The sequence below is a fragment of the Acartia tonsa genome, chromosome 5 (genome assembly GCF_053477335.1).
Source record: "Acartia tonsa isolate MP-2025a chromosome 5, ASM5347733v1, whole genome shotgun sequence".
In the NCBI taxonomy this organism is placed as follows: domain Eukaryota; kingdom Metazoa; phylum Arthropoda; class Copepoda; order Calanoida; family Acartiidae; genus Acartia; species Acartia tonsa.
The window spans coordinates 24,340,713-24,366,624 of NC_137264.1; the positions used below are offsets into that span (position 1 = coordinate 24,340,713).

The 25,912-nt window shown below is 33.2% G+C and overlaps 3 protein-coding genes and 1 long non-coding RNA gene across 10 annotated transcripts in view; all 4 read right to left on the bottom strand.

Moving 5' to 3' along the window:
• Window positions 1-10,270, bottom strand: part of Fic (FIC domain protein adenylyltransferase) — a 28,499-nt gene extending 18,229 nt beyond the window's left edge. For all 5 annotated transcript variants that reach the window (XR_013879686.1, XR_013879685.1, XR_013879684.1 and 2 more), the window contains exons 1-3: window positions 10,182-10,270; window positions 9,547-9,635; window positions 9,305-9,393 (exon numbers count right to left, since the gene is read on the bottom strand). Coding sequence is in view for 1 of the 5 variants with exons in the window: in XM_080160957.1 (XP_080017083.1) it covers window positions 9,305-9,393; window positions 9,547-9,633 (176 nt within the window). In the remaining 4 variants the exon portion in view is untranslated. The remainder of the gene's footprint in view (window positions 1-9,304; window positions 9,394-9,546; window positions 9,636-10,181) is intronic.
• Window positions 10,271-11,565: 1,295 nt separating this feature from the next.
• On the bottom strand, window positions 11,566-12,703 carry LOC145319106 (uncharacterized). Its single transcript, XR_013879689.1, has 3 exons — window positions 12,587-12,703; window positions 12,076-12,170; window positions 11,566-11,635 (listed from the first exon to the last, which is right to left on the bottom strand). It is a non-coding gene; the product is annotated as an uncharacterized LOC145319106 (long non-coding RNA).
• LOC145319105 (transmembrane emp24 domain-containing protein 2-like) lies at window positions 12,663-19,071 on the bottom strand. Its single transcript, XM_080160960.1, has 8 exons — window positions 18,939-19,071; window positions 18,393-18,548; window positions 17,995-18,093; window positions 17,060-17,117; window positions 16,368-16,453; window positions 15,914-15,960; window positions 14,433-15,499; window positions 12,663-12,920 (listed from the first exon to the last, which is right to left on the bottom strand). The coding sequence occupies exons 1-7, from the start codon at window positions 18,996-18,998 to the stop codon at window positions 15,397-15,399; spliced, it is 609 nt and encodes a 202-aa protein (XP_080017086.1). The 5' UTR covers window positions 18,999-19,071; the 3' UTR covers window positions 12,663-12,920; window positions 14,433-15,396.
• Window positions 19,023-22,991, bottom strand: LOC145319104 (beta-1,4-glucuronyltransferase 1-like). Of its 3 annotated transcripts, none has more exons than XR_013879688.1 (3): window positions 22,550-22,991; window positions 20,032-21,780; window positions 19,023-19,644 (listed from the first exon to the last, which is right to left on the bottom strand). XR_013879688.1 is itself a non-coding variant. In XM_080160959.1 (2 exons), exons 1-2 carry the CDS (start codon window positions 22,830-22,832, stop codon window positions 20,636-20,638), a joined length of 1,428 nt encoding a protein of 475 aa, XP_080017085.1. In that variant the 5' UTR covers window positions 22,833-22,991; the 3' UTR covers window positions 19,023-20,635. The 3 variants fall into 3 exon arrangements, 1 of the variants encoding a protein (XP_080017085.1); XR_013879687.1 differs by having other exon boundaries at window positions 19,023-19,835; window positions 19,966-21,780; XM_080160959.1 differs by having other exon boundaries at window positions 19,023-21,780.
• Between the last annotated feature and the right edge of the window lie 2,921 nt (window positions 22,992-25,912).

Consider the following 25,912-nt stretch of genomic DNA (forward strand, 5'->3'; position numbering starts at 1 on the left):
GTCTTATGCGGATTTTGGCCTCTCAAAAGACAAAACTTGCAAAAGAAAGACACAGCTTGTAATACAACCTCTGTCTTATGTGATTGCAAGTTGTCTTTTCTCTTACAAGCTCAGTCTTATGCGGATTTTGGCCTCTCAAAAGACAAAACTTGCAAAAGAAAGACACAGCTTGTAATACAACCTCTGTCTTTTGTGATTGCAAGTTGTCTTTTCTCTTACAAGCTCAGTCTTATGCGGATTTTGGCCTCTCAAAAGACAAAACTTGCAAAAGAAAGACACAGCTTGTAATACAACCTCTGTCTTTAGTGATTGCAAGTTGTGTCATTTTCTCTTACAAGCTCTGTCTTTTGTAGATTTTGGCTTCTCAAAAGACAAAACTTGCAAGATAAAAGACACAGCTTGTAAGAAAAGACAGGACCTGTTTTTGCAAGTTCTGTCTTTTCACATACAAGCTGTGTCTTTTCAATGTCAGTACAAGACAGAGCTTGTAATAGAAAAGACACAGCTTGTAAGAGAAAAGACAGAACTTGCAAAAACAGGTTCATGTCTTTTGTGAGGCCAGAATCCACAATAGACAGAGCTTGTAATAGAAAAGACAAAACTTGCAAGAGAAAAGCCACAGCTTGTAATACAATCTTTTCGTGTCTTTTCTATTACAAGCTCTTTCTTTTGAGGATTTTGGCCTCTCAAAATACACAACTTGCAAGAGAAAAGACAGATATTGTAAGAAAAGACAGGACCACAAATGAACCTGTTTTTGCAAGTTCTGTCTTTTCTCTTACAAGCTGTGTCTTTTCTATAACAAGCCTTTTCTCTTGCAAGTCGTGTGAGGCCAGAATCCACAAAAGACAGAGCTTGTAATAGAAAAGACAAAACTTGCAAGAGAAAAGACACAGCTAGTAATACAACCTCTGTCTTTTCTCTCACAAGTCGTGTCTTTTGTGAGGCCAGAATCCACTAAAGACAGAGCTTGTATTAGAAAAACAAAACTTGCAAGAGAAAAGACACAGCTTATAATACAACCTCTGTCTTTTGTCTTACAAGCTCTGTCTTTTCTCTCTGTGTCTTGAGTGACTTTAGACTATGGGTTTAAATGGTATCCATAGACATCAAAATAATTTCTGTATCTCATCTGTGGCCTGAGCTTGACCTGTTTTGTCAACCCTCGGTAGCGCTTTTCTCACTCCCAACCCTATCCCCCATATACGCAACCCCTATACAGTACTCGCTCCGATTCCTCGTCTTCGGTGCTCTACCAGCGGAGGTAGGGTTGAGATAATTCTTAACGGCATTTAGAGCATCTTTTATTAAAGCAAGTTTAAGCTGGGTCCACACCTTCTACCAGTTAAGGTTGCCTGACTTTGGGGCACCCATACGAGTACTAAGAGTGACTTTAGACTATATGTTCAAATGGTAACTACTAGTAGAATCTCATAACGAATTCATAGACACCAAAAGAATTTCTGTATCTCATCTGTGGCCTGAGCTAGACCTGTTTTGTCAACCCTTGGTAGCACTTTTTTCGCTCCCTACCTTTTCCCCTGTATACACAACCACTATACCATACTTGCTCCAGTACCTCGTCCTTAAGCTCTACCAGCAGAGGTAGGGTTGAGATATCAACACCAAACTTGGTGTGGACATTCTTGTGTGCTAGTAGAATTCTATAAGCTCTCCGTAGACACCAAAACGATCTCTGTATGTCATCTGTAGCATGAGCTAGACCCGTTTTGTCAACCCTTGCCACTTGAACACCATTTTGTAGTCAATGTGACTACTAGTATGCTCGCTCCAGTACCTTGTCTTTGGGAGTCTACTAGGCTGCCTATAGTAGACTCAGCTTATCCAAACTTTAATGTGGTATCTCAAGGCATCATAGATCATATCACGTCGAAGTAAAGTGCCCTCTCAGACAACTGTAGTCAAACCGAGGACTCTAAGCTGAAATCAGCCTACCACTTTCAGGGTACCCTAAGGGCAGTTTAGAGTGACATTAGACTATGGGTTCAAATGGTAACTTTTAAGTACTCTAAATGCTCAGCATGGCAAGCTAAACAACTTTTTTAAAAGCCTTTTGGACAATTTTTGACTCCTTAGGGGGGTTAGTGACCCCCAAGACGAGAACCGAGAAATTTTTGAAATTTGAGTTCTTTTTTGAATATTTTTGCCCATAAAATCAGTTCTAGGCAACCAAAACCACTTCTCAAGTGTTTTTGGTGTCAGGGAACTATGCTGGTTCATATTAGATAAAAAAAATTGCGATGTCAAAATTTTGACCCAAAACCCAGATTTTGAGATTTTTAGCCTCCGACTTTGGGGGGGGGGGGGCACCCTCCCCTTGAAAGTTGGACTAGAGACTTCCCAAGCTGAGCTGTGTCTGAGCTAGGAGGTGCTCAGACAAATGCCCAAGAGTATCTGTATCAAATTTGAAGTCATTATCTCAACTTTAAAACGTTTTACAGCACTTTTACAAAAACCCTCCATAATGGCCATTTTTGGCAAAAAAAAATGAAAAAATCATTGATTTTCATCAAAAATTATTTTGTTCTAAAAATCATCATAAATCATCTCAATGGACCCAAAACTAAAATTGAATGCCTTTGGCCTGATCAATTTTTTTTGATTTGAGATATGACTTTACCAAGCTAGGAGATGATAGTCAGATGCCTAACAGACACTATACAAAAGACTAGAGGTCTATTTCTCAACTGTAGTCTGACTTGTGGCTTGCCAAAGTCAAGACTTGGATTTAGCACTAGGCTGGCAGCACCTTTCAGATTGACTACCAGTGTCTTCAGGACGCCCTAAGTACCCTCTAGAGTGACTTTAGACTACCATATGTGTCGATTTATCTCTTCAACATGCAAAGAGCTCTCCGTAGACACCTTAACCTCCGCTCTTGCTCAACTGTAGCCCATATGGTCAGGGTTGTCATATTGGGCACTTTATTTGATATTGGGCAGTCCAATTGCCCAAAAGGGTTTTGGGCGCCCAAAAGTGGTTTTGGGCACCCTTTTTGGGCAAATGTTTATAAATAGCCTAAAACCATCTAAGGACCTATAAAAGCTCCACTAGAAAGGAGAACCATATCGGTTCAATGGTTAGCAGAATCCTTTTTTAGATACAAAAAAAGCTTACTAATCTATAAAATACGCCCGCCCCATCCCTGGACAAGTATTTATATTTTATATTAAGTTTTACTCCTAGAAAATTTTCTTTAATATTATGAGTAGGCAGCAAAATAGCCATAAATCATACCAAAACTTATTTTTTTTAATAAAATAGCCTAAAACCATCTCAGAACCTATAAAAGCTCAACTGTAAAGGAGAACCATATCGGTTTGGCGGTTAGCAAGATCCTTCACTGAAAAAAAAAACCATATCAGTTCAGCAATTTGTGAAATCCTTCTCTAGATACAAAAAAGCTTACTAATTTATATAATAGTGAATATCACCCAAAAAATAGGCCCGCCCCCCACTCTTTTTTTCACCCCCTCCCCTTTTTCTCCTCCCCCAAAAGGGGGATGCCTAAAACTGCCCAAAAGGACCTTATATAGGGCGGCCTAAAACCGCCCGCCTAAAATGACATCCCTTCATATGGTGACTTGCCAAAGACGAGGAACCATGTTGAGCACTTGTTTTCTGGATCTGCAGTTACTACTCCCGTCCTGCTGAGACGGGTTGCATATGGTAGAATCGTCATAACTCAACTCTTCGTCAAGCTAGAAAGGAGTTTAAAGGAAGCCTGCAAGAAATACCATGCTTTAACTGCTGAAAGACTGCCATAAACAGACCAAATACCCCAAATTTAAAGCCTTCAGCTTAAATAACAAAAAAGTTCTAGGCATTTCAAAATAGCATTTTATGTACAATGAAATTTTTGAAAGATTTCCAATGCTCATAAAAGAAAAAACAATATTAAATTACATTACCTAGACACAAAGGGGGGGTTTTAATGCAACCATCTCGTAATCAATGTATAAATGGCACTTAGAATTCAAATTTTGATCTGAAATTATGCATGAGTAATCCTTGGTAGGTCTATTTTCCCTAAATCGAACAAAAAGTTGAAAAAGTAACGGCTAATGGCTCAGCCGTTTAGCCGGTTTTTGGCTATTTTTAGGGCAAATCTGTCATAAATAACGTAGCAATCAACTTTTTGAATCATATTTTTGCTTTAAATCATGTGAAATGATACAAAAAAAACATTTATTAGATTTCTAGTACCAGCAACTACCGGCTAGAACCGTTTGAAAACGTTTTGGAGTTGAAAAGAACATTACATGGAGAGAGGTTTCGTGATGGATTTCTCTTGAAAATACCCAAAAAATCGCTACCCAGCTGAGACGCAAGCCGTTAGCCGCTACTTTTCCAACTTTTTGTTCGCTTTAGGGAAAATAGACCTACCAAGGATTATTCATACAAAATTTCAGATAAAAATTCGAATTCTAAGTGCCATTTATACATTGATTACGAGATGGTTGCATTAAACCCCCCCCTTAATAACCTTATCTTTGTCAGAAACTTAGATTGCTGGTAACTGATTACATTTTTACAAAAAAAGACACCACATTTCATAGTCAAAATCTATGAAAAAATTTGATTTAAATTGCATTTTTAACCCATTAGTACCGAACCAGGCATCAAAACCCTGTTCCGAAAAATGGAAAAAAAAAACTGTTTCCGGCTTCATAATTGCATCATTCTCAGTATGAATCCCCCCTCTACTACTCTGGCTTTCATTTCCCCCTGGAGCAGGCAGTTTAGCTTACTTCCGTTTGCTGGTATAGCTCAACAAAATTTGAAAATCATAAACTTTTTTGTTTTTATAGTAAAGTCACTGATTTTTTTCATGATATCTAATGTTTATTGACAAGTACATCTATTTGTGAATTCGTTTTATTCAAACTATCATTTTTTATATGATTTTTTATCGTTTTTTTACGCCCTATTATGACCCGGTTCGGCTTGGCCATAAATACCCGACAGTTTTAATTACCGATTTTTATTACCCGGTTTTAACTTTTCAACCAATAAAAGTAACAGTTTACGTCATTAGTAAGGGTTTGAGCCACCCTAATAACCCTAGTAATCTCTATATGTGTCACCCAATAGTTTTATGCTCGTTTTCTGATATGTAACACCCAAATTTTATATGTTCTTTTTCTGTAGTGTGTGTCTTTTAAACCGGGTTTTTTAACCAAAAAGGGCGGTACCCATAGCCGAAACACTAAATTTGAAATAAATCGCTTTGTATATTACTTGTAGCTCTAAAGATTACATGAGGTTGTGTAGTTTTCAATTACGGATTGTATCAAAGTTCTAAAAAGTGTTCATCTCACTTTGGGCGTTCAAAAATTATATTTTTCGATTTTTGGTCGAAAAAACCGGGTTTATACTACAAAACCGGGTTTTAATGCCCGGGGAAACCGCCCAAAAGGAGTCATGATGCCTGGTTGGTATTTATGGCCAGGCCGAAACGGGTTTTTTTGCAACTTTCCTGTGCATGCCACTAGAGCAAAACAAAAAAATTGGAATTCCGTTTTTACCATTATAAAGCTTCCCTGAGATTTTCAGCTCGATCAGCCCATAAAAGTGGCGCTCGGCACTAATGGGTTAAACAAAAATCATAGCGGAAACAAAGGGGGAAACTAATACAATCTCAGCTGTGATTGGTTGAAGTCGAGATACCGGAGTCCAAGTTTTGGAGTACCACAGTTCAGGGCGCCCTAAGTGCTCTCTGATATGTGATATGCTCTCTGATACCTAATGGTGCCCTGTACCAAGTTTGGTTAAGCTAAGTTTTCTCTAGGCTGCCTGGTAGACTCCCAAAGTCAAGGTATCAATATGAGCACTAGTGTTAAACGCTACACAGTAGTCAAACTGACTTACCCATATACTCACTCCAGTTCCTCGTCTTTGGCAGTCTACCAGCAGAGCTAGGGTTGAGATATCAAAACAAACTTAGTGTAGACATTCTAGACACTTTTTTTGCTCTTTCGTACACCATTCCTTAGTCAAGTAGACTCCCGTATACTCGCTCCGGTATACCCTCTTTGGCGTACTACTAGCAGAGGTAGGGTTAAGATATCAACACCAAACTTGGTGTGAACATTCTTGACAGCATTTAGAGCATCTTTTATTAATAACTGTTTCAGATTGGGTCACTCCTTCTGCCGGTTAAGGTTGCCTGTCTTTGGAGTGACTTAAAACTATGGGTTCAAATGGTGACTGCTAGTAGAATCTCAAAACGAATCCATAGACACCAAAAGAATTTCTGTAGCTCATCTGTGGCCTGAACTGGACCCGTTTTGTCAACCCTCGCCACCACTTTTCTTGCTCTTGACTACTGTAAAGTGTTTGACACTCAAGCTCGTGCTGGTTCCTCGTCTTTGGCGCTCTACTACGGGAGTAAGGGTTGAGATATTGACGTCTAGTCTTCACCAGGGTATCAAGGCGCTGAGAGAGAAAAGACAGAGCTTGTAAGACAAAAGACACTGCTTGTAATACAACCTCTATCTTTTGTGATTGCAAGTCGTGTCTTTTCTCTTACAAGCTCTGTCTTTTGTGAATTCTGGCCTCACAAAAGACACAACTTTCAAGAGAAAAGACAAAGCTTGTAATAGAAAAGATACAGCTTGTAATACAACCTCTGAAGTTGTGGCCAAAGATTAAACTGACAGGCTATCATAATCATTGCAATAAACTTTTTACACCTTGAAAATCATGTTCAGAGATAAAAAATGTATTCATTTGCATTATCATTTAAATTAATAAATAATCTTTTTATATATTAATTTTACTTCATGGCAAATCTGTAATTGTAATCAGTAAAATTCTCAATTTGTGTCAGAAATTTTTTTAATATCTTTAGAAAATCCACGCTTAAAATATGAAGATCCATGCTTTAAAAATGAAGATAAAAGCTTAAAAAATGAAGATACATGCCTTTCAAATGAATATACACGCTTAAAACATGAAGATCCACGCTTTAAAAATAAAGATCCATGCTTTAAAATGAAGATCCACTCTAAAAAATGAAGATTGGCGCTTTAAAGATGTAGATCCACGCTTTAAAAATGAAGATCCAAGTTTTTATAATGAAGATTAATGCTTAAAAAATGAAAATACATGCTTTAAAAATGAAGATACATGCTTAAAAAATAAAGACTGCTTCTTAAAATATGAAGATTGATGCCTAAAAAATGAAGATTAGCGCTTAAAAAATGAAGATTCATGCATTTAAAATGAAGATTGAAGCTTAAAAAATGAAAATCCACGCTAAAAAATGAAGATCAACCCTTAGAAAATGAAGATACACGCTTTAAAAATGAAGATACACGCTAAAATTATGAAGATTTACGCTTTAAAAACGAAGATCCATGCTTATAAAATGTAGATTGACTATTAAAAAATGATGATCCACGCTAAAAAATGAAGATCAACGCTTAAAAAATGAAGTTGCAAGCTTTTAAAATGAAGATTGACGCTCAAAAATGAAGATTTATGCTTTAAAAGATCAAGATACACGCTAAAAAATGAAGATTGACGCTTAAAAAATGAAGATTGACGCTTAAAAAATGAAGATTGATGCGTAAAAACTAAAGATCCACGCTTAAAAAATGAAGATCCACGCTTAAAAAATGAAGATCCACGCTTAAAAATAAAGATACATGCTTAAAAAATGAAGATACATGCTTTCAAAATAAAGATTGATGCTAAATAAATGAAGATTGACGCTTAAAGAATGAAGATTGGCGCTTAAAACATGAAGATCCACGCTTAAAAAATGAAGATACATGCTTAAAAAATTAAGATCCACGCATAAAAAATAAGATTTTAAGATTTTAAAATGAAGATTGGAGCTAAAAAAAAAGAAGATTGATGCTAAAAAAATGAAAATTGACACTTAAAAAATTAAGATTGACGCGTTAAAAATGAAGAAATAAGCTTACAAAATGATGATTGACACTTAAAAATGAAGATTCCCGCTTTAAAAATGAAGATCCACGCTTAAAAAATGAAGATCCATGCTTAAAAATTGAAGATACATGCTTAAAAACTGAAGATCCATGCTTAAAAAATGAAGATCCATGCTTTTAAAATGAAGATTGGCGCTATTAAATGAAGATTGATGCTAAAAAAATGAAGATTAACACTTAAAAAATGAAGATTGACGCGTAAAAAATGAAGATACATGCTTAAAATTGAAGATACACACTTAAAAAATGAAGATACGTGCTTAAAAAATGAAGACCCAAGCTTTTGAAATGAAGATTGGCGCAAATAAAATGAAGATTGACACTTAAAAAATAAAGATACACGCTTAAAAAATGAAGATTGACGCTTAAAAATGAAGATTCCTGCTTAAAAAATGAAGATACATGCTTTTAAAATGAAGATTTGCGCTAAAAAAATGAAGATTGGCGCTAAAAAAATGAAGATTGACGTATAAATAATGAAGATCCATGCTAAAAAATGAAGATATACGCTTTTAAACTGAAGATACGTGCTTGAAAAATGAACAAGAATTAAAATATTTTACAGATTAGAACTATAGATTTTCCATGAAGTAAAATTAAGATATAATCAGTATTATTTTATGATTTAAATGATAAAATAAGTGAATACTTTGCTATCTGAGAATCTAATATTTATGGTGAAAAATGTTTATTGCTACGCTTATGATCGCGTGTCACGTTTATCAATGGCCAGTCTTCGGTGGCACTTGGGTGGCGAAAACCCAAGTAATGCAGGTATGCCTGGAGGTCTATCCAAAAAATCTTAAAACTTCGTGAAATTCATCATATAAGAATGATTTTATCCCTAATAACCTACCCTCTCAGTCCAAAGATAAAGCCAGGGTGCCAGGTTTACGCAAATGTGTCAAAACTTCCCCCCCCCCTTTGCTCCATAAAACAAAAGAACCCCTTTCAACAATATTATCTAAAAAACAAGTTTTATTAAAACAAGGGCGACACAATCAATATACAGCGAGTGAAGAATGACTAAAAACTGTAGCCTTTCTCCTATTTCTAGCTAGGAGGGCTCTAACCCTGCAGGGCCCATTACTTAACCCTGCTGGGCAATCACCTAATCTAAAGTAACCTATGAAAAGCCATTGTGAAAATACGACGAAACGCCCCTTGAGAGGCGTTGTCACTAATAGGACTATACCCAAAAAAAAAAAATTCAATAGCAAAAAGTTTTAGAAGATCAAAATTAGTTTTTTAAAGCTCTATGGATACGAGAAAAAAGTAAGTATATAAACAGAAAATCAACATAAAATAATAAAAAAATTTACCTGATATCAATTAAATCGGATTGTTCTAAAAGTTGAATATAAGATTCTCCTGGTAAATGGCTTCTTCGTATTCCAGATTTTAAACATGCCTTAAATTAAATTTTAGATAGATAACCAAGAACAAATTTGATTATTTCATTGTAGCGCAGTAACGCAAACTATCAAAATTGTCACAATGTAAAAGATACCTACCTACCTAGTTAGATAAAAAAATAAGTTTGAAAAAAATAAAAATGCTCTACCTTAAAATAATCATTTAGAAATCCGCCAAATAAAAGGGCAGCAAATGCACCAGATATAAAAACTGCAAACAGCACTGACCCCTTCATTTCTTAACAGAAACAATGTATCGTTATTTCAAGAAGCAAACAATTAAAAATCAATTTAATACATGTTGTCCTATTATATAAAGGAGTAAGGTTAGATTTTTTCTTGTCTGCAGCTTCAGATTCCAATAACTACTAAACTGTTAGTTTCCCCATCTAAAGGAAAGCTTCACATTGGTAATGGGATAATTTTGGACTATTTCAATTTAAGATTTAAAGCTTAGGATAGTTTTAGGTTATATTTCCCCTATCTTCCTCTTTTAATAAAGAGCCCCCTAGATGTTAGGGGCTCACAACCGCTAGTTATTTTAAATAGCACAAAGTATTTTAACACGCGTGTCATACTTATGACAATACTAATATATCAGCTAAAAAACGTTACTGAAAGCTAAGATTTTATTAAACCGTAGCCGTTAGAAGCGTCTACTCCATCTTTATCTTTAATTTAGGAGAAAAAAGTCTAGTTACCAAATGCAAATTGTAAAAGGACAATTGCAAACTGATTACGAGATTGATACATTGACCTTCCCTCCTCCCCAATTGATGCTTACTTTGGCAAGTCTCCAGTCGTTGTCAGCTTTTATCTCCTAGAAAATTTAACCATTTCGAAGCCATTTTATTTCCTAAATCTGAAATACAATACAAAATACAAATAGTTATAAAACAAGGATGACAACATCCATAAGTAGCGAAGCACAAAAAATCGTAGATGGGAATACGTACAGGTAGATTTAAAAGGTTTTTACTAAAATCAAGAATAGATTTATTGGATAAAATAAATATGAAACCTTGTTTTATTTTGTATGATGACGATGGTCAAAGTAAATTATATTAAAGATGCTCATAACAATGGGAAAAATTATTTTGATACTGATATCTCATAAAAGTTTGAAAATTGGATCAAAATAAACAAAGATCTTGGGAAATATGTAAAACATATAAAAATAGCCAAAAACCTGATAAAAGGCAGTCTGGCCGCCATGGTTGTTTTCTTAAAACGACAAAAAAATTAATTTTTGAATCCTTAAAAACTTTAAAAATTTGGAAAATCGGACCATATACACTGAAGATATGGAAAAAAGTGTTAAATATATTTATAAACAGCCTAAAACCTGCCAAAAAGGCAGTCTGACCGTCATGGTTATTTCCTTTAAAGATGGGAAATTTAATTTTGATATCTACAACTGTAAAAATTTTGAAAATCGGACTATAAACACTGAAGATATGGAGAAAAATGTTAAAAATATAAAAAAACAGCCTAAAACCTGCTGAAAAGGCAGTTTGGCCGTCATGGTTGTCTTCTTTAAAAGACGGGAAATTTAATTTTGATATCTATAACTGAAAAAATTTTGAAAATCGGACCATACACTGAAGATATGGAGAAAAATGTGAAAAATATAAAAATAGCCTAAAACCTGCTAAAAGGCAGTCTGGCCTTCATGATTGTTTCTTTAAACGACAGGAAATTTAATTTTGATATCTGTAACTGAAAAAATTTTGAAAATCGGACCATAAACACTGAAGATATGGAGAAAAATGTGAAAATTATAAAAATAGCCTAAAACCTGCTAAAAATCGGTCCGACCGCAAATGATGTTTTATGGTCAATTGTGCTCCTTAATAATGGGAATGTTGTCAAAAAATTTCAGCATTCTATCTTTTATAGGAGCTGAGTAAATCCCGTTTCCCCCATAGCGTTACGGACTGACGGACTGACTGACGGGCTGACTGACGGACGGACGGACAAAGTGAATTATAGAGTAGCTTCGCTACTAAAAAATTTAAACTAAAAATTATTTAAGCTCGTAATAAAAAGAGTTATTCTAACAAATGATATGGAATCCTACAAGCTTATTAAATCAATATAATTTATACCAGGTACAGTAAGATACACTATAAAATTTCACAGTAAAAAAATGTTGATCATTTTTTTAAAATTCACTGTTGTATTTTTTCTGTGTTTTTCTTCTTTTTTGAATGTTTTCTAGTGTCAGCGACCATATAACTGAAAAAAAGAAAAGAAATCAAATGACAAGAATGACATTAATACTGGATTAATGTAATAACCTGAATTTATGATAGGAATTCCTAAGGTATCAATATTTCGAGTATTTTATATACCTAGTTGAAAATAATAAGAAGTTTTAGTAAAAAGTTTACGACCGGCATTGGACACTTTAATTGCATAACTTTGCCGAAAAGTAAATTATATTCTTACAAAGTTAATATTTGCGCTTTAAGGGCCAAGCAATTGTTATTTAAATTAAAAAAGAGTTATGAACGTCTTGTAATAAGTTACATTTCAAACAAGAATCGAAACCACTTTTTTTCCCGACAGATAAAATGCGTTTCTTTGGAAGAACAACTAAACAAATTGCCGTTACAGAGAGGCTAAGCTATGATAGATAAAACTTTATCCATGAGCGGGGGCAACCATTACTTTACCTGTCGCTCTTATATTTATTCAATGGCCAAGGACAATTTTTATTTTCACACATAAACAATCCTTCATAATTCTCGTTGATTTGATACACTTTCACCTTAACAAATAACAAATATATAACACAAAGTAAAACTATGTTTGTTTGTGTGTCTGTCTGTCTGTCTGTACCGAAAGATCTCGCTAACCGCTGACCCGATATAGTTCCCATTTACAGGGTAGCTTCCCACAGGTTTATGGAAGGTTTATAGAAAATTTGAAGGGAGAATACCTCAACCCACCCAGGAGGAATCGCCAAAAATCCCCCCCCCAAAAAAAAAAAAATATAAAGCGCCGCCTGGTGAATATTTTTTGTAAACAGCTGATTTTAATATAGATTGAAAAGAAAACATTTTACGTGCCCCTTGATGCCTTGAGGGATGTAGGCGCTAGTATTTTATATTTTAGTAACTGTTGCATGTCTAAAAACACAAGATAAAGATTGAAGATAGCAAACAGGTGATCGTAACTAGGTACCTTACTTGTTATTCCATTTTCCTGGCACTCGGGGCATTGCTTTGGCATCGAATTAGTCATTTTAGGTTTGTAGATGTCTGTAAAGTGAGGTATAAAAAGACAAGTGATAAAACACATAAAAAAACACAACTAAAAACAACAAAAGTGAGAATTTGACCAGCACCGTAAAACTATTAAATATCAAAAACGCAAGTCAAATTGGGACATTATTGGAAAGTAAAGTAAATGTCCCAATTTAACCAGCGTGTTCAAGTTAAATAGGTTTTATGGTATTTCAATACATTGATATTGATAAAAAATACTATTTGGATGAGTTTTAAAATAGGCTAGGTATCTACACAAAGGGGGGGGGGGGGTAAAATGTGGTGACTCGTGCCACGACATACCAGCAATTTTATTTTGGGTGCTACTCCCTTAGTTTTAGAGATAATTGGATAAAATCTTTTGGGCTGGGTCAGTAATTACCCCAACTAGAGGTATCTTTCAAAAAAAACGGCGGCGGGACCGCCGCTCCCGCCGCCCGCCGCCGTTTTCCGCCGCCACCAAAAAATTTTTTTTTTTTGCATTTCTCGCCGAATTAGGCAATTTGGAATCATTTGAGACCATGTTATTTTTTTCAAAAATTTTTCCCCTTACAAGCAACCCTGCGGGGGGACTTAGTCATTTATTTCAAATTCTCGTATATCAAGGTATATCTTAAATACAGTACTTCTCCTGTGATTTTGAAGATATTGAAACAAAATCTTTTTAGGTTGGTAAGTAAAAAATATTTGAATTAAGAAAACGGCGGCGGGACCGCCGCTCCGCCGTCGTTTTACGCCGCCAACAAAAAATTTTTTTTTTTGCATTTCTCGCCGAATTAGGCAATTTGGAATCATTTGAGACCATGTTATTTTTTTCAAAAATTTTTCCCCTTACAAGCAGCCCTGCGGGGGGGACTTAGTCATTTTTTTCAAATTCTCGTATATCAAGGTATATCTTAAATTCAGTACTTCTCCTGTGCTTTTGAAGATATTGGAACAAAATCTTTTTTGATGGGTCAGTAATAAATATTTGCGAGAAATGCAAAAAAAAAAATTTTTTTGTTGGCGGCGTAAAACGGCGGTCCCGCCGCCGTTTTCTTAATTCAAATATTTTTTACTTACCAACCTAAAAAGATTTTGTTTCAATATCTTCAAAATCACAGGAGAAGTACTGTATTTAAGATATACCTTGATATACGAGAATTTGAAAAAAATGACTAAGTCCCCCCGCAGGGCTGATTGTAAGGGGAAAAATTTTTGAAAAAATTAACATGGTCTCAAATGATTCCAAATTGCATAATTCGGCGAGAAATGCAAAAAAAATTTTTTTTTGTTGGCGGCGGAAAACGGCGGCGGACGGCGGGAGCGGCGGTCCCGCCGGTCCCGCCGCCGTTTTCTTAATTCAAATATTTTTTACTTACCAACCTAAAAAGATTTTGTTTCAATATCTTCAAAATCACAGGAGAAGTACTGTATTTAAGATATACCTTGATATACGAGAATTTGAAAAAAATGACTAAGTCCCCCCGCAGGGTTGCTTGTAAGGGGAAAAATTTTTGAAAAAAATAACATGGTCTCAAATGATTCCAAATTGCCTAATTCGGCGAGAAATGCAAAAAAAAAATGTTTTGGTGGCGGCGGAAAACGGCGGCGGGCGGCGGGAGCGGCGGTCCCGCCGCCGTTTTTTTTGAAAGATACCTCTAGTTGGGGTAATTACTGACCCAGCCCAAAAGATTTTATCCAATTATCTCTAAAACTAAGGGAGTAGCACCCAAAATAAAATTGCTGGTATGTCGTGGCACGAGTCACCACATTTTACCCACCCCCTTTAAAAAAATCATGAAATTATTTAGATTTTTAAAAATATCAATAACATTAATGACGCCAACAGCCAAAAGTTGCATTTTTGGGAGGTGCATAACTTTAAAAATGCGCAGAAATACTAATTTCGCACGTTTAAATTTTTTGTTGTTGAGGATCTTTTTCCGCAACTGTGCAGCAATTTAGCAGTTAGCAGCATTTAAAGCTACTGTATGATAGGCATCTTGATATTAACTCAATTAATATTGTTGTAAAAAACGGTAGGTATCATGAGAACAAATTAAAAGCCTGAAATATTATTGGATGAAATAAAGAGATTCAATCAAATATTCTGATAACCAAATAGAAAGGTAGGACAGACAAAAGTTTAATAACCAAGGATTTAATCACTAGCTTGTATATGAATTTTATATTTATATTTATGACGTCTGTTAAATCTTAGAACTGTCAAACTATCTAGTCTATATCCTTCTAGTTTTTTTACCCCGATACATTTATCATTAAAACAATTTTTAATGAGTTAATAGATAAATAGTAAAAACAACACAAACTTAATAAAAATACATCACAGAATCAAAAATAACACATTTGCTTTAATAAAATTATTTAAAAAATCAACTTAAAATATCATTGATCATTGATCAAGTATAATCATTGATCGAGGAAATTCTTTAGCTATATTTTGCGCAATATTGTGTTCAAATAAATAGCTCATTAGGTAATTACATATAAGGTTGTTAAATTAGGAAGATCCAAATATTTCTAAGTACTTAAAATGTACCAACCTAGGTACCTAGTTAAAAAGATTACAAAGTCATTAGTTGTTTATGTAGGTACTACTCAAAGGCAAAAAAGAGTTAAATCAGAATTCAAAGGTATCCATAACAACTAATAAGTCTCTTGTTCAAAATTCGTAAGAATTTGTGGATTTTTTCTTTCTTTCACTTAATCATCATGAGAATCACCTCAAACCACTCTTCTAACTTCAAAGAATCTTTTGAGATAGTAGATCTGACCAATGGACATAGAGAGAAGGACAATAGCTTCAAATACAGACCACAGAACAACTCTAAAAAAAAACAGTTTTCATAACATTTTATTTTAAACTACATTTAACGCTCAAAAATTTCAGATGAGTAAGTTCCACGAAAGCATGTGAGCATTAAGTAATTGACAAAACATTAACCAATGTAACTAAGGGATCTATAATAAGAAAATGGACGGTAAATTTACGTACGTCCTCAATGATGATGCACAAAATTACCCCTTATACATATAGATTACAATTAGAGGTTGAAACACTCAACTTAATAAACCAACCTATCAAAATTCAATAAAAGTCCCCAAAGTTGTTAAGCCATCGAAAAAAAGTGTTATTTATTTTCAATCATTGGGGACTGATATAATAAACAACCCAATGTCTCCAATTTCCCCTGGTGTGTCTGTTTTATAGTTGGCCCTAACTGAAAGAAGTAAATATTACCTTGAATTTGAGCTTTCATTAATACTGCTGTGGATTCTATCCCTCACCTAAAATCGAAGATTAATTTACACAAAAACTTATTTATTTCAATCTAAGAAAGGTATCCCCGCCGTCTCTGCAAAAATATATTTATAATTCCAAAATGACAAAGCAAAGAATTTAGAAAATCAAATGAAAAACATAAGGTAAAAAGGTTCAATAGATTTGTGCCTTTCAAAATCTACAGTTTACAAAATATTTTTAAAAAAACATAAGATAATTTTTTAATTCTATTATGTAGAAACAAAACGTACACCTACCTATTAACTTTTAATAATATCTAAATAAAAGATTCGTTTAAAATCTTTAAGGTATCTGCATGTTAAAACATTCATACTTTTAAAGCTAGAATGGCCCGAAAATAGTCCCAAAGTAGATTTGTAAACCATGTACGCCTATCAACATAACAGCCTACCTCCATATATTCTTGTTCATGTTTAACTCCAGTTAAAGTTACTCCTAGCTCTTGAATCATTTCCTCCAATTTGTTATGATCAACATCTAAAGAACACAGAGTCAGTCTTCTTGAATAATGAGAAATCAACTTGCTTCAACAAAATAAATGAACTTTACCTAGGTATTTGTTCTTCATAAAAAATAACCGGATCATGGAAAGAAAACAAAGTAGCGGGTTTCGTCGTATTTTTAATGTAGCTTTTCTCTTATTTCAGGCCCCTGTGGGGCCTATTTCCTAACACTGCGGACTCCAGAGCAATCATTAACATTTACCTAACCCAACCTAAAATAACCTGCCAAACCCTACTGTGAAAATACGACGAAACCCGCTTTATTTCCATGATCCATATAACCTTGTCTGAAACCAATCAAAATTGTCTAATTTAGAGAAATAGCAATTAAACAATTTCAGTGGAAGAAGAAGTCTTAAAACACATAACTTAATGTGAATTATGTCTCTGTTAGGTACCAAATATTTTAAATTTTTCTTTTGTTTTATTGTCAAATAAGCTTTTTATTTGCAAAATATTTAATTAGTTTAAAAAAATTGGTGAACATATCACCATTCACCAACTAGCGGAACAATAAATGTGACAGAAAGTCATGGTAAGATGTAATTGTAGAGTAACTGTGCTACTGAATAATATTTACCTCCTCCTTCAGCGTTTGCGGCATGGGCCTCTGTAATGTCCATATTAAACATCACCACCTAATTGGCAGGTATTAACAGATAAGTAGATTTGTAAAAAAAATTGCAATTATCCGATCTAAAGATTAAAATCATTTGTGGAAAAGTTTGCACAACACAACCAATACTTAATGCAAGTCTTCAATTTTTTTAGGTCGGCTAATAAGAGAACGTGTTTATAAACTTTGTGACCAATATAAATAACAGTTCAATATACTCTCCCTCCCTGTCCCTAGAATGAAACCTAATAGTATACAATATACATAGCATGGGGGAGGGGGAAATAAAGTCATTACATCATTAGGTGGCTGTTAGGTGGCTGTGAGTAGACTCGAAAAGTCAATCCCCAAAACTATAGGCGAATGCCCCATCAACAAGCTCATCCACCACCTAATTGCGGAGATATTCTTCTAGGATTTTAAGTGTTCATCGAGAGAATGGGATGCGATACTCTAAAACTAATCCACTAAAATCTAATGGCTTCTTCTTGAGTTTAGAAAATACAATTTATGTCTCAGGCAGCCGTTTGATTTTGGTGCGGCTTGAATCTTTTTTGTCTAACCCGGAGCCGTTTTTTAACGTTTTTTAAAATAACGGCTCCAGCTCCAGCAAAATATGGCGGCTCCGCGGCTCCACAACGCTGGTTTCGGGATAAAGGGAAAAGTAGTTTGCGGATAAAATCCGTAAAGGTGTGTGTTTTAAGGCTCAAAAATAGTAGTAGAACGATAATATTCACTAAATATGTGTATTTCTAATTGAAAAGAACTATAGACAAAATGTTTTTTAAACATAATTTTTTATCGTTCTACTACTGTTTTAACTTAAAACACACAACCTTTACGGATTTTACCCGCAACTTACTTTTCCCTCTTTTTATATTTATCTGTTTATTCCTGACCTTGGGGGTGACTGATGACATTTTATTGCTGAAACAATATCTGTACACGCCGTCTGTCTCCGCAGAAAAGGTGTATTTTCCATTTGTTTCTCTTTCACCCTGGTAACAATTTTATTTTAGTATAGCAGCTACTCTATAACTATACTAAACTATTCCCGTAGGTCCAATCGTGTAGGATAACATAAAATGCAAAACAAGTGATAATGACTCACTTACTTACACACATTAACAAAATAGGTACCTAACTTTTGTAAACTTTGCCTAGTAAAGATTTCACAAAAAGTTTGGATCAAATTACTATATTAGAGATTCCCTTTCACTGTTAATATGTAAAGATTAACTATGGCTACATAGACATATATGATATGTATTTGTCCTGGTGAGAATAAAGTTTATACCTGGTGAATTGGTTTAGCATCAGGACCCATAATCCTAACATCAATGTCTAAAAAGCCCCCCTCGGCAACTTCAAAGGTAAGTCCAAGTTTGGTGCCAGCCTTTACTTTGTCGAAAAAGCACTCCTCTGAGTTTGCCCCTACTTCCACAAAATAGCTCTAAAAGTGAGAAAATAATTTTAAGTCCTTAAAGAAAATAAGGGTGCTTTCAGTTAGTGACTAACGAGCACAGAAACCCCCTTCCTTATTTCAAAATATATTGAAAGTAAGCGAGTATATTTCCCTTACATCTAACCCCTGCGGTGGGCCCGCCCGAACCTTGCTGGGCTACTCAGTAGCTACCCAATATAACCTAACCTAACTCCCCCACCCCCCCAACTGCGCACTTTCAGGGACCAAAGTCCCAGGCTCACAAAACTGGTTTTAATTCATAATTTTTTTATTTTAATATTCGTGCATAATTGTCTGTAATACTATGCCGTAAGGCTGATAACTGGTTCTAATCCAGGGGATATTATAGGAAAGACAGTAATTTAATGATAAACCTACCTGACTGTAAGATACCATAATAGATAATATCACAAAGCTGATTACCAGCATTTTAATCATTATATACAGGGAGGGGTTAGCGTGTCTGAAAATTATAACAGTACCAATAAAACAATTTAACTAATAACATTGATTTTAAATCTATAGGTATATACAAATATATACTGCAAAATACTTAAAATTTGGAATCACATTGCTAAAATAAAAATACGCTAAGTAAACTAAGATAATAAAATTAAGATTTGTCTTTTACAATATCAAGAGAAATGTCAGAATTTCATCTTCTATAAAGTTTTGATAATTTAATAGATTAGTAATAAGGGGGGGGGGGGGGGGCGAAAGTGACACTTTTTGAAACCAAAAATAAAAGTCAACAAAGGAACTCAACTAAAAAAAGAGTTACAGGTCTGAGATTTTGCATGGCAGTTGCTTTATAGGGGTACAATATGGAACTGTGAAGAAACGGCGGCGCAACCGCCGAAAACCGCCGTTTCCCGCCGAATTTATTTTTGCCTTTACTCGGAGGTTTTCGGCGGTTGCGCCGCCGTTTCTTCACAGTTCCATATTGTACCCCTTTAAAGCAACTGCCATGCAAAATGTCAGACCTGTAACTCTTTTTTTTAGTTGAGTTTCTTTGACTTTTAGTTTTGGTTTCAAAAAGTGTCACTTTCGCCCCCCCCCCTTTAATTACATAAATACATTTCCTCTAGGTAAATGTTAGCATTTTAAAATAATTAAAATAAAAAATATTCGAGCTTTTAGATATTTTTTATTTCCTTCTCAAATAAAGAGGTCCCAAGATCGTCTAAAAACTTAAACACAAAATAATACTTAAACACACAAACAAAATTTTAAATAAAACAGTAAAAAAATAAAATAATGTAAATTCATAAATCACTAAGGGTATGTTTCATATTAGGGATAATGGTTATAGTTTATCAACCCATTTGATATTGTGATCCATAAATTTTCAAGATTATTTGTGTGAAAAAATAATTGAATATTATTAGGATTACCAATTTTTAACCTTATCCCTAATATAAATGACATAAAAACACAAATAAAAAATTAATTCAAAATGAAAATTATCTACCTAGTGGTGGTTGCTATTCAACAACATTGGATGTCATTGGATTTTAAAACAAAAGTTGAATATAACAGATTATATAAATAAATATCTATCAACAAATTTCTTTCTTTGAATTTTTTTACAGTACCTATTTCTCTTCTATTCTATTTTAACAAAATTTTATTTTTATAAATATTACAACTATCAACTAAATTCTATCAATGACACAACCTGTAGGAATATTTTAATTTTTTTCATACCTAAATGTTTTAGTCAGATCTTAGTTATATTATGAATAAATCTATCTGTAGGTATACACAGAGTATTAAACTTTCATATCACATTTTAAAAATATTGTTTTCTTTAAGAAAACAGTAAAACGCATTAATATATAAATATGGCAATAGTAGAAGTGTTTAGCAAAATAAATTTTTCTTAAATTTTAAATGCACAAAAAAGTTACCTATAACACTAAGTGATGGCTAATGATCATTAAAATCAGGGACATATAAACAGATGGACGTTGGTGTTATCAATTTGTAGGCAAGCAAGCAAAAGTGTAAGGACTCAAAATACAATTTTCTATTTTATGTCCCTGATATCAAAACATTATCATTAAATAAAACATCTAAGCAAACATCTCACATCCCCTTCTATCTCCATAAAGCTTTTGAATTTCTGGATAAATTACCTTTTTCAACAATGCATTTTGTGCTGACACTTTTTTGTTCTCCACAATTGATTTGAGCTTTGCTTTTGTCTTAATTCCAGGCCTGTGAATAAGGAAAGCGTTATCCAAAATATGAAACTCATAATCCAGCAAACATAACCTGTATCCCTGGGACATTTTATCAGACCTTCCCTCCCAGCTTAACCGTTCATCATACCAAGGTTCTTCGTTGGTACCGATGTAAATAGGTTCCCAGTGTTGATACAGCCCGACTCGCTTTCCAACATGGATCACGCTCATTCCTGGCTTTAAGTCTGATTTTAGCCACTCCTTGGAATATGGAATCTTATGGCACGACGGACAAACATGTTTGTGGAAAGGAATGACAATTCCTTTGTCAATCAATTTCACCAATTCATTCTTGTCCATGGGTAGGGTGGAGTTTTCTTCAATTTCAAAGATTGAATTGACAAAAACGCGTGGTTTTGATGGAGATCCAACATTATCAACACGTCGTATCATTTCTAGGAAAGTCGGGATTAGATTAGGACTGGGATAGAGTTCAATATCAGAGGGAAAGACAAAGTGTGTTTGTGCCATTTCTCTTGCAACATTCCTCGCAACATTAATAGGATACACCATACTATTTTCTTTCTTAAATGTTTGAAAGTCTTCTCCATATCCAATAAAGTTCTTACAATCCGGAGTTTTAAGTTTCAGGGCGTCATATTGAATAATATTGTCTGGAATATTTTTCAGTTCGAAGTAGATGTGAAATGTAACATAATCTTTGACCAAATTCTTTCCTGTGCATTTCCTGTAGTAAAGAATACTCTCAACAGTTCTCATATAATCATCTCCAGGGGCGTAAACAGCCAGTGATACTGGTCCCTGCCATCTTTCTAATAGAGGTTCCAGGTTATCAAAGAATGTAAAGTCACTATGTGTTGTGTAGGTTATGGTCTCGTTACATTGGAAATCTCTGTCAGCAGGAGCATAATTGTAGAGCACCCAGAAGTTACCACGCACACCCTGTTTAAAACGTTTGTCCTTGTCATAGCAAAGGACTCCAGGTGCAACTTCTCTGTAACTCAAGCCAGCACCTAGAATATTTAAAGGGGTAAGTCTAACTACTTAAAAGTGAAAAAATTCAAGTGGTTGATACCTTCCTAACTTTTAACAATCACAGATTTAATGATTATTGGCGTTATTAAAAACTGTAGGGACAGAAAATTGTTTTCTTTCAATTATCATCATAAAAGATTAGGGATGGCAATCCATAAAATTTTTGGACCGGATTCGGATTCTCACAGAAATCCGTCCAAGAAAAGGCGGATTACCGCGGATTCCGAATTCCTATTTTTGGCGGATTCCGGATTCTAGAAATATTTTAAAAGGCTTTTTATAAAAGTAAAAAATTCAAGTGCTACATATGATATGTCCTAAAAATGAATGTTCTTGGTGTTCTCTATGACTATAGTTCACTTCCGAGAATCGAACCAGATTTTAAAGGATATTAGATATACCTAATGATGATAATCTTTGCCTTCAAAAAGGCGGAATTTAAAGAAAAAACTCAAGACGCAAATTTTAGCCTAACAATTAAGAATCCGAATCCGCTATTAAAAACGGATTCTGGATTCGTATTCCTAAATTGGCTAAAAATTGGGCGGATTCCGGATTCGGATTGCCAACCCTATAAAAGATAGTATTCTAGAAAACAATCAAAACTAAGAAACTAAACAGAAGGAGGATGTTTGGGGGATTGCGCAATTGTTTAAATTTGTAATACATGAGCGAAATGCTCTTAATTGTCTAAACATTGAGATTTTATACTAGAATATTGAACATAACCCCAATTACCAAAATTACCTGAAATCTTATTATTACCAACAAGCTGATTAGTTGTCTGTAGATCTGTCTTACTCGTTCCCCCATGATCACGGTTCCAGGTTATATCACAGTCAAAGACAAAATTTTGAAGAGGTTCCGAGTTTTGTGCTTGATGTAGCGGTTGAGCCGGTAACATTGTTGTGTGATAATTGGGGCTGATAGCGGACGGTGAAAAGGTTAGATAGATCAACAGGAAAAGGTTTAAGAAAAGGCTGAATATAAGGGCCGCCTTATGGCTGCTAGGTGCAATAGTTATCATCATTTTCCAAAATTTTTTTTGATTTGAGTATTATTGGAAGATTTTAAACTAGTTTGGAAGATTTTATTTTGTACAAAACTGCTAATCACGGGAGTATTTTCAGAACCATAAGCTAGCTACAGGGTGGAACCATTATCTGAGAGAAATTTTCATTTTATATCTGAAAATAAGAGGTTTGTTAACATTGTGTGAGTGCAATCGAGCTTAAAAAATGAAATATGTCAAGAATGGTCTAGCTTGAAATAACAAAAATATTTTAAAATACCTATTTTAGATTTACATTCATAATCATACAAGTAAATATGCCACGTAAAATAAATTTTACATTCTTAAAAATTGTGGTATCGTTGTACGTTAATATTAATGTCATGCTTTTTAGCTCATAAATTATTCATGCAAAAGCTCATTTCACAAATTTCGTGAACTTTAAAATAAACAAAGCATTATAATCAATAATTGATGTATTTGACATATAGGTCTGTTGTTGTTCAAGTGATTTATTCATTTTACAGAAACAAATCATACATAATATAATATAAAAGAATAATGCAAATTAACAAACAAAAATTAATAAATTAGATACATGTTAGTAGGTTAAGGGTTAGCAGTTTAGATAATGATGATTTAATTGGTTTGATGTTTGAGTTTGTTGGAGTTGATTGGTTTGCTGACATTTAGGTCTATTAAAAGAAAAAAGAATTAAATTAAAATTAAGAATTTAGTAAAAGTTTCTGCTTATTCTTACGTGTTTACATATTTTATAGGCTTATAGTAAAAAAGCATTTTATCTAAAAATATTATAATATTCAAATTAAATCAAAGCATAAAATTTTGTAAAATGTAATTAATCAGTTTAATATATTAGAATATATTTTATTTAATGAGCCAAATGAAAACTTAAAGTTTTATTTTAGTTTTATTGAAAAAATTAAATTTAATATTTACAAAAAGCCTGAAGCTGTACACTCATTCATAATAAAAATGTGGCCAAGTATTTCTCTACTTTTATTTTGATATCAGATATTGACATTGATTTTGATATATTTTTAACTTATATCATCTTTAACAAAAGTTTTTTTATGTTTTAGATACGTTTTATAATAACTAATTCAATATAATATAAAGGAAAATATAAAAATTAATTGTTATATATGGTGACCTGTAGTAAAGAATATTTTGGTAATCAGCTGTTTTTAATTCTCATATTTAGGATCCGATAAACAAGTCATACTATTATTTGTTTTCTTCAAAGTTGTTTTTTCCTTGTTTTCTACTTGTGTAATAAGATAAGAAAAAGGAATTGATAAAACTGTTTTATTTCTTATTAGATAACATTTAAATAAATGTATTTTATAAATTTTCTATTAATAATTAAATTAACCAACCACGGCTGGACCCTCAGATGTCAAAACTTTATTTTAGTGTTTGGCCAAAATGACTTAGCAATTGTATCTGTAAGTACGTCTAATAACACCCTTTGCTATTTTTAAAATCCTAGAAAATTTTTTTTGCAAGAAAATTGCATAAATTCGCAACCTTTTTTAGAACCACTACATAACTCGAGTTTTAAAACTTTTTATATAAAATCCTTTTTACAAAAAATATCAATAATTACTTAAAATTAAACCTGAAAGAAAAAAAATCTCATTACACGTGTTAATTTGCATGTTTTAGGCCTTTTTTTGAGGAAAGTATAACTTCCACATTTTTGACAATAATATATTTTTTTAACATTTCAAAGTAAAATATAATAAAACTTAAACGATTTTTCTTGAATTATCAGTTGAAAATTTCATCAAACATGCAATTTAAGTGATGAAAATTTAATAAAATCATTTTTTGAATGTTTAGAATTACCAATTTTCTACATTTAAAACAAAATGTTAACAAAATTTAAAAACATTCTAATATATAACTTTAAAAATCAATAACATTTTATAAAATGATGTTTTAAAAAAAAAATCATTAAAAGGTATTAAAATGCATTTTAAGTTGCTTAAAATTAAAACGAGAATATCTTTTTACACTTTATTCTTTGTAATAGAGATTAATCGTCATTTGCTGAAAATGAAACATTTGATAAACTAATTGAATCTTTTTGTGACCATGTTTAAACTTTTTAATTTTTACACTAAGGTGTTTTTTAATGAAAATCTTTGTTGAATTCTCTTTTGCGACAAAAAAAGAAAGGGAATTTTTTACTATTTCTAGGTTATCTTATGTAATTTAAACTATATAATATGAAATAATTTTTAATTGTCTTTCTTTTGAGCCACAAAACACTGTAAAATGTAACATATATGCAAAAATAACAATTTTTTTAATGAATATTATAATATCCTTATATGACATTGCGTCAGAGCTTATTCTTTAGATCATATGTTCATGAAAAGTAGTCATAAACTTGGAGGGTTGCGCTATTTATTAGAATATTAAATAAACTTGAATGGTAAAAATATTAGCATAGCCTTTGTCAATTCAAATGCTTTAGGTATATTATTCGGAAAGTTAGTTAAAAAAGAGAGAATTTGCTGTGTATACTGTTGAAAGACTTTCAAAAATGTAAATTACAAAGCAATCCTAAAAGATCGGGTCGTAGGCGAGTCTTAGTCGGGGGTTTTCTGATAGCAAATATTGCGTTATTGGTATACAATGTAAAAAAAAAAACATTTTAAAGAAATTCTTTAAATAAAACCCAACGTGTATTGGCAGTACAAACATCTTAATGCTAGCAGACATATGTTTATCAACATTTGCAGAAAACTATTTCCACAAGAAAAATTATTCAGGTTTCTACTTCACAATTTTAAATATTTCTTTCTGATAAAATGTTTTACATATATTGTATAATCATTTACCAAAAAAATATTTTGATAATTTAGATTTCAGAGAAGATTAATCCTTTCAAAAAACTAAGACGACATTTTGCATCTTCTGTCATGACATTTTAGAAAAAATATAAAAAACCAAAATTTAGTATGAAAACTATTTTCATCGATTTTTCTGAAGGTATTATCGTATTCTGTGGCTTTGTTATTATCATTTACTTATATCGAAAGTGCCAAACATTGTACCCTAACTTA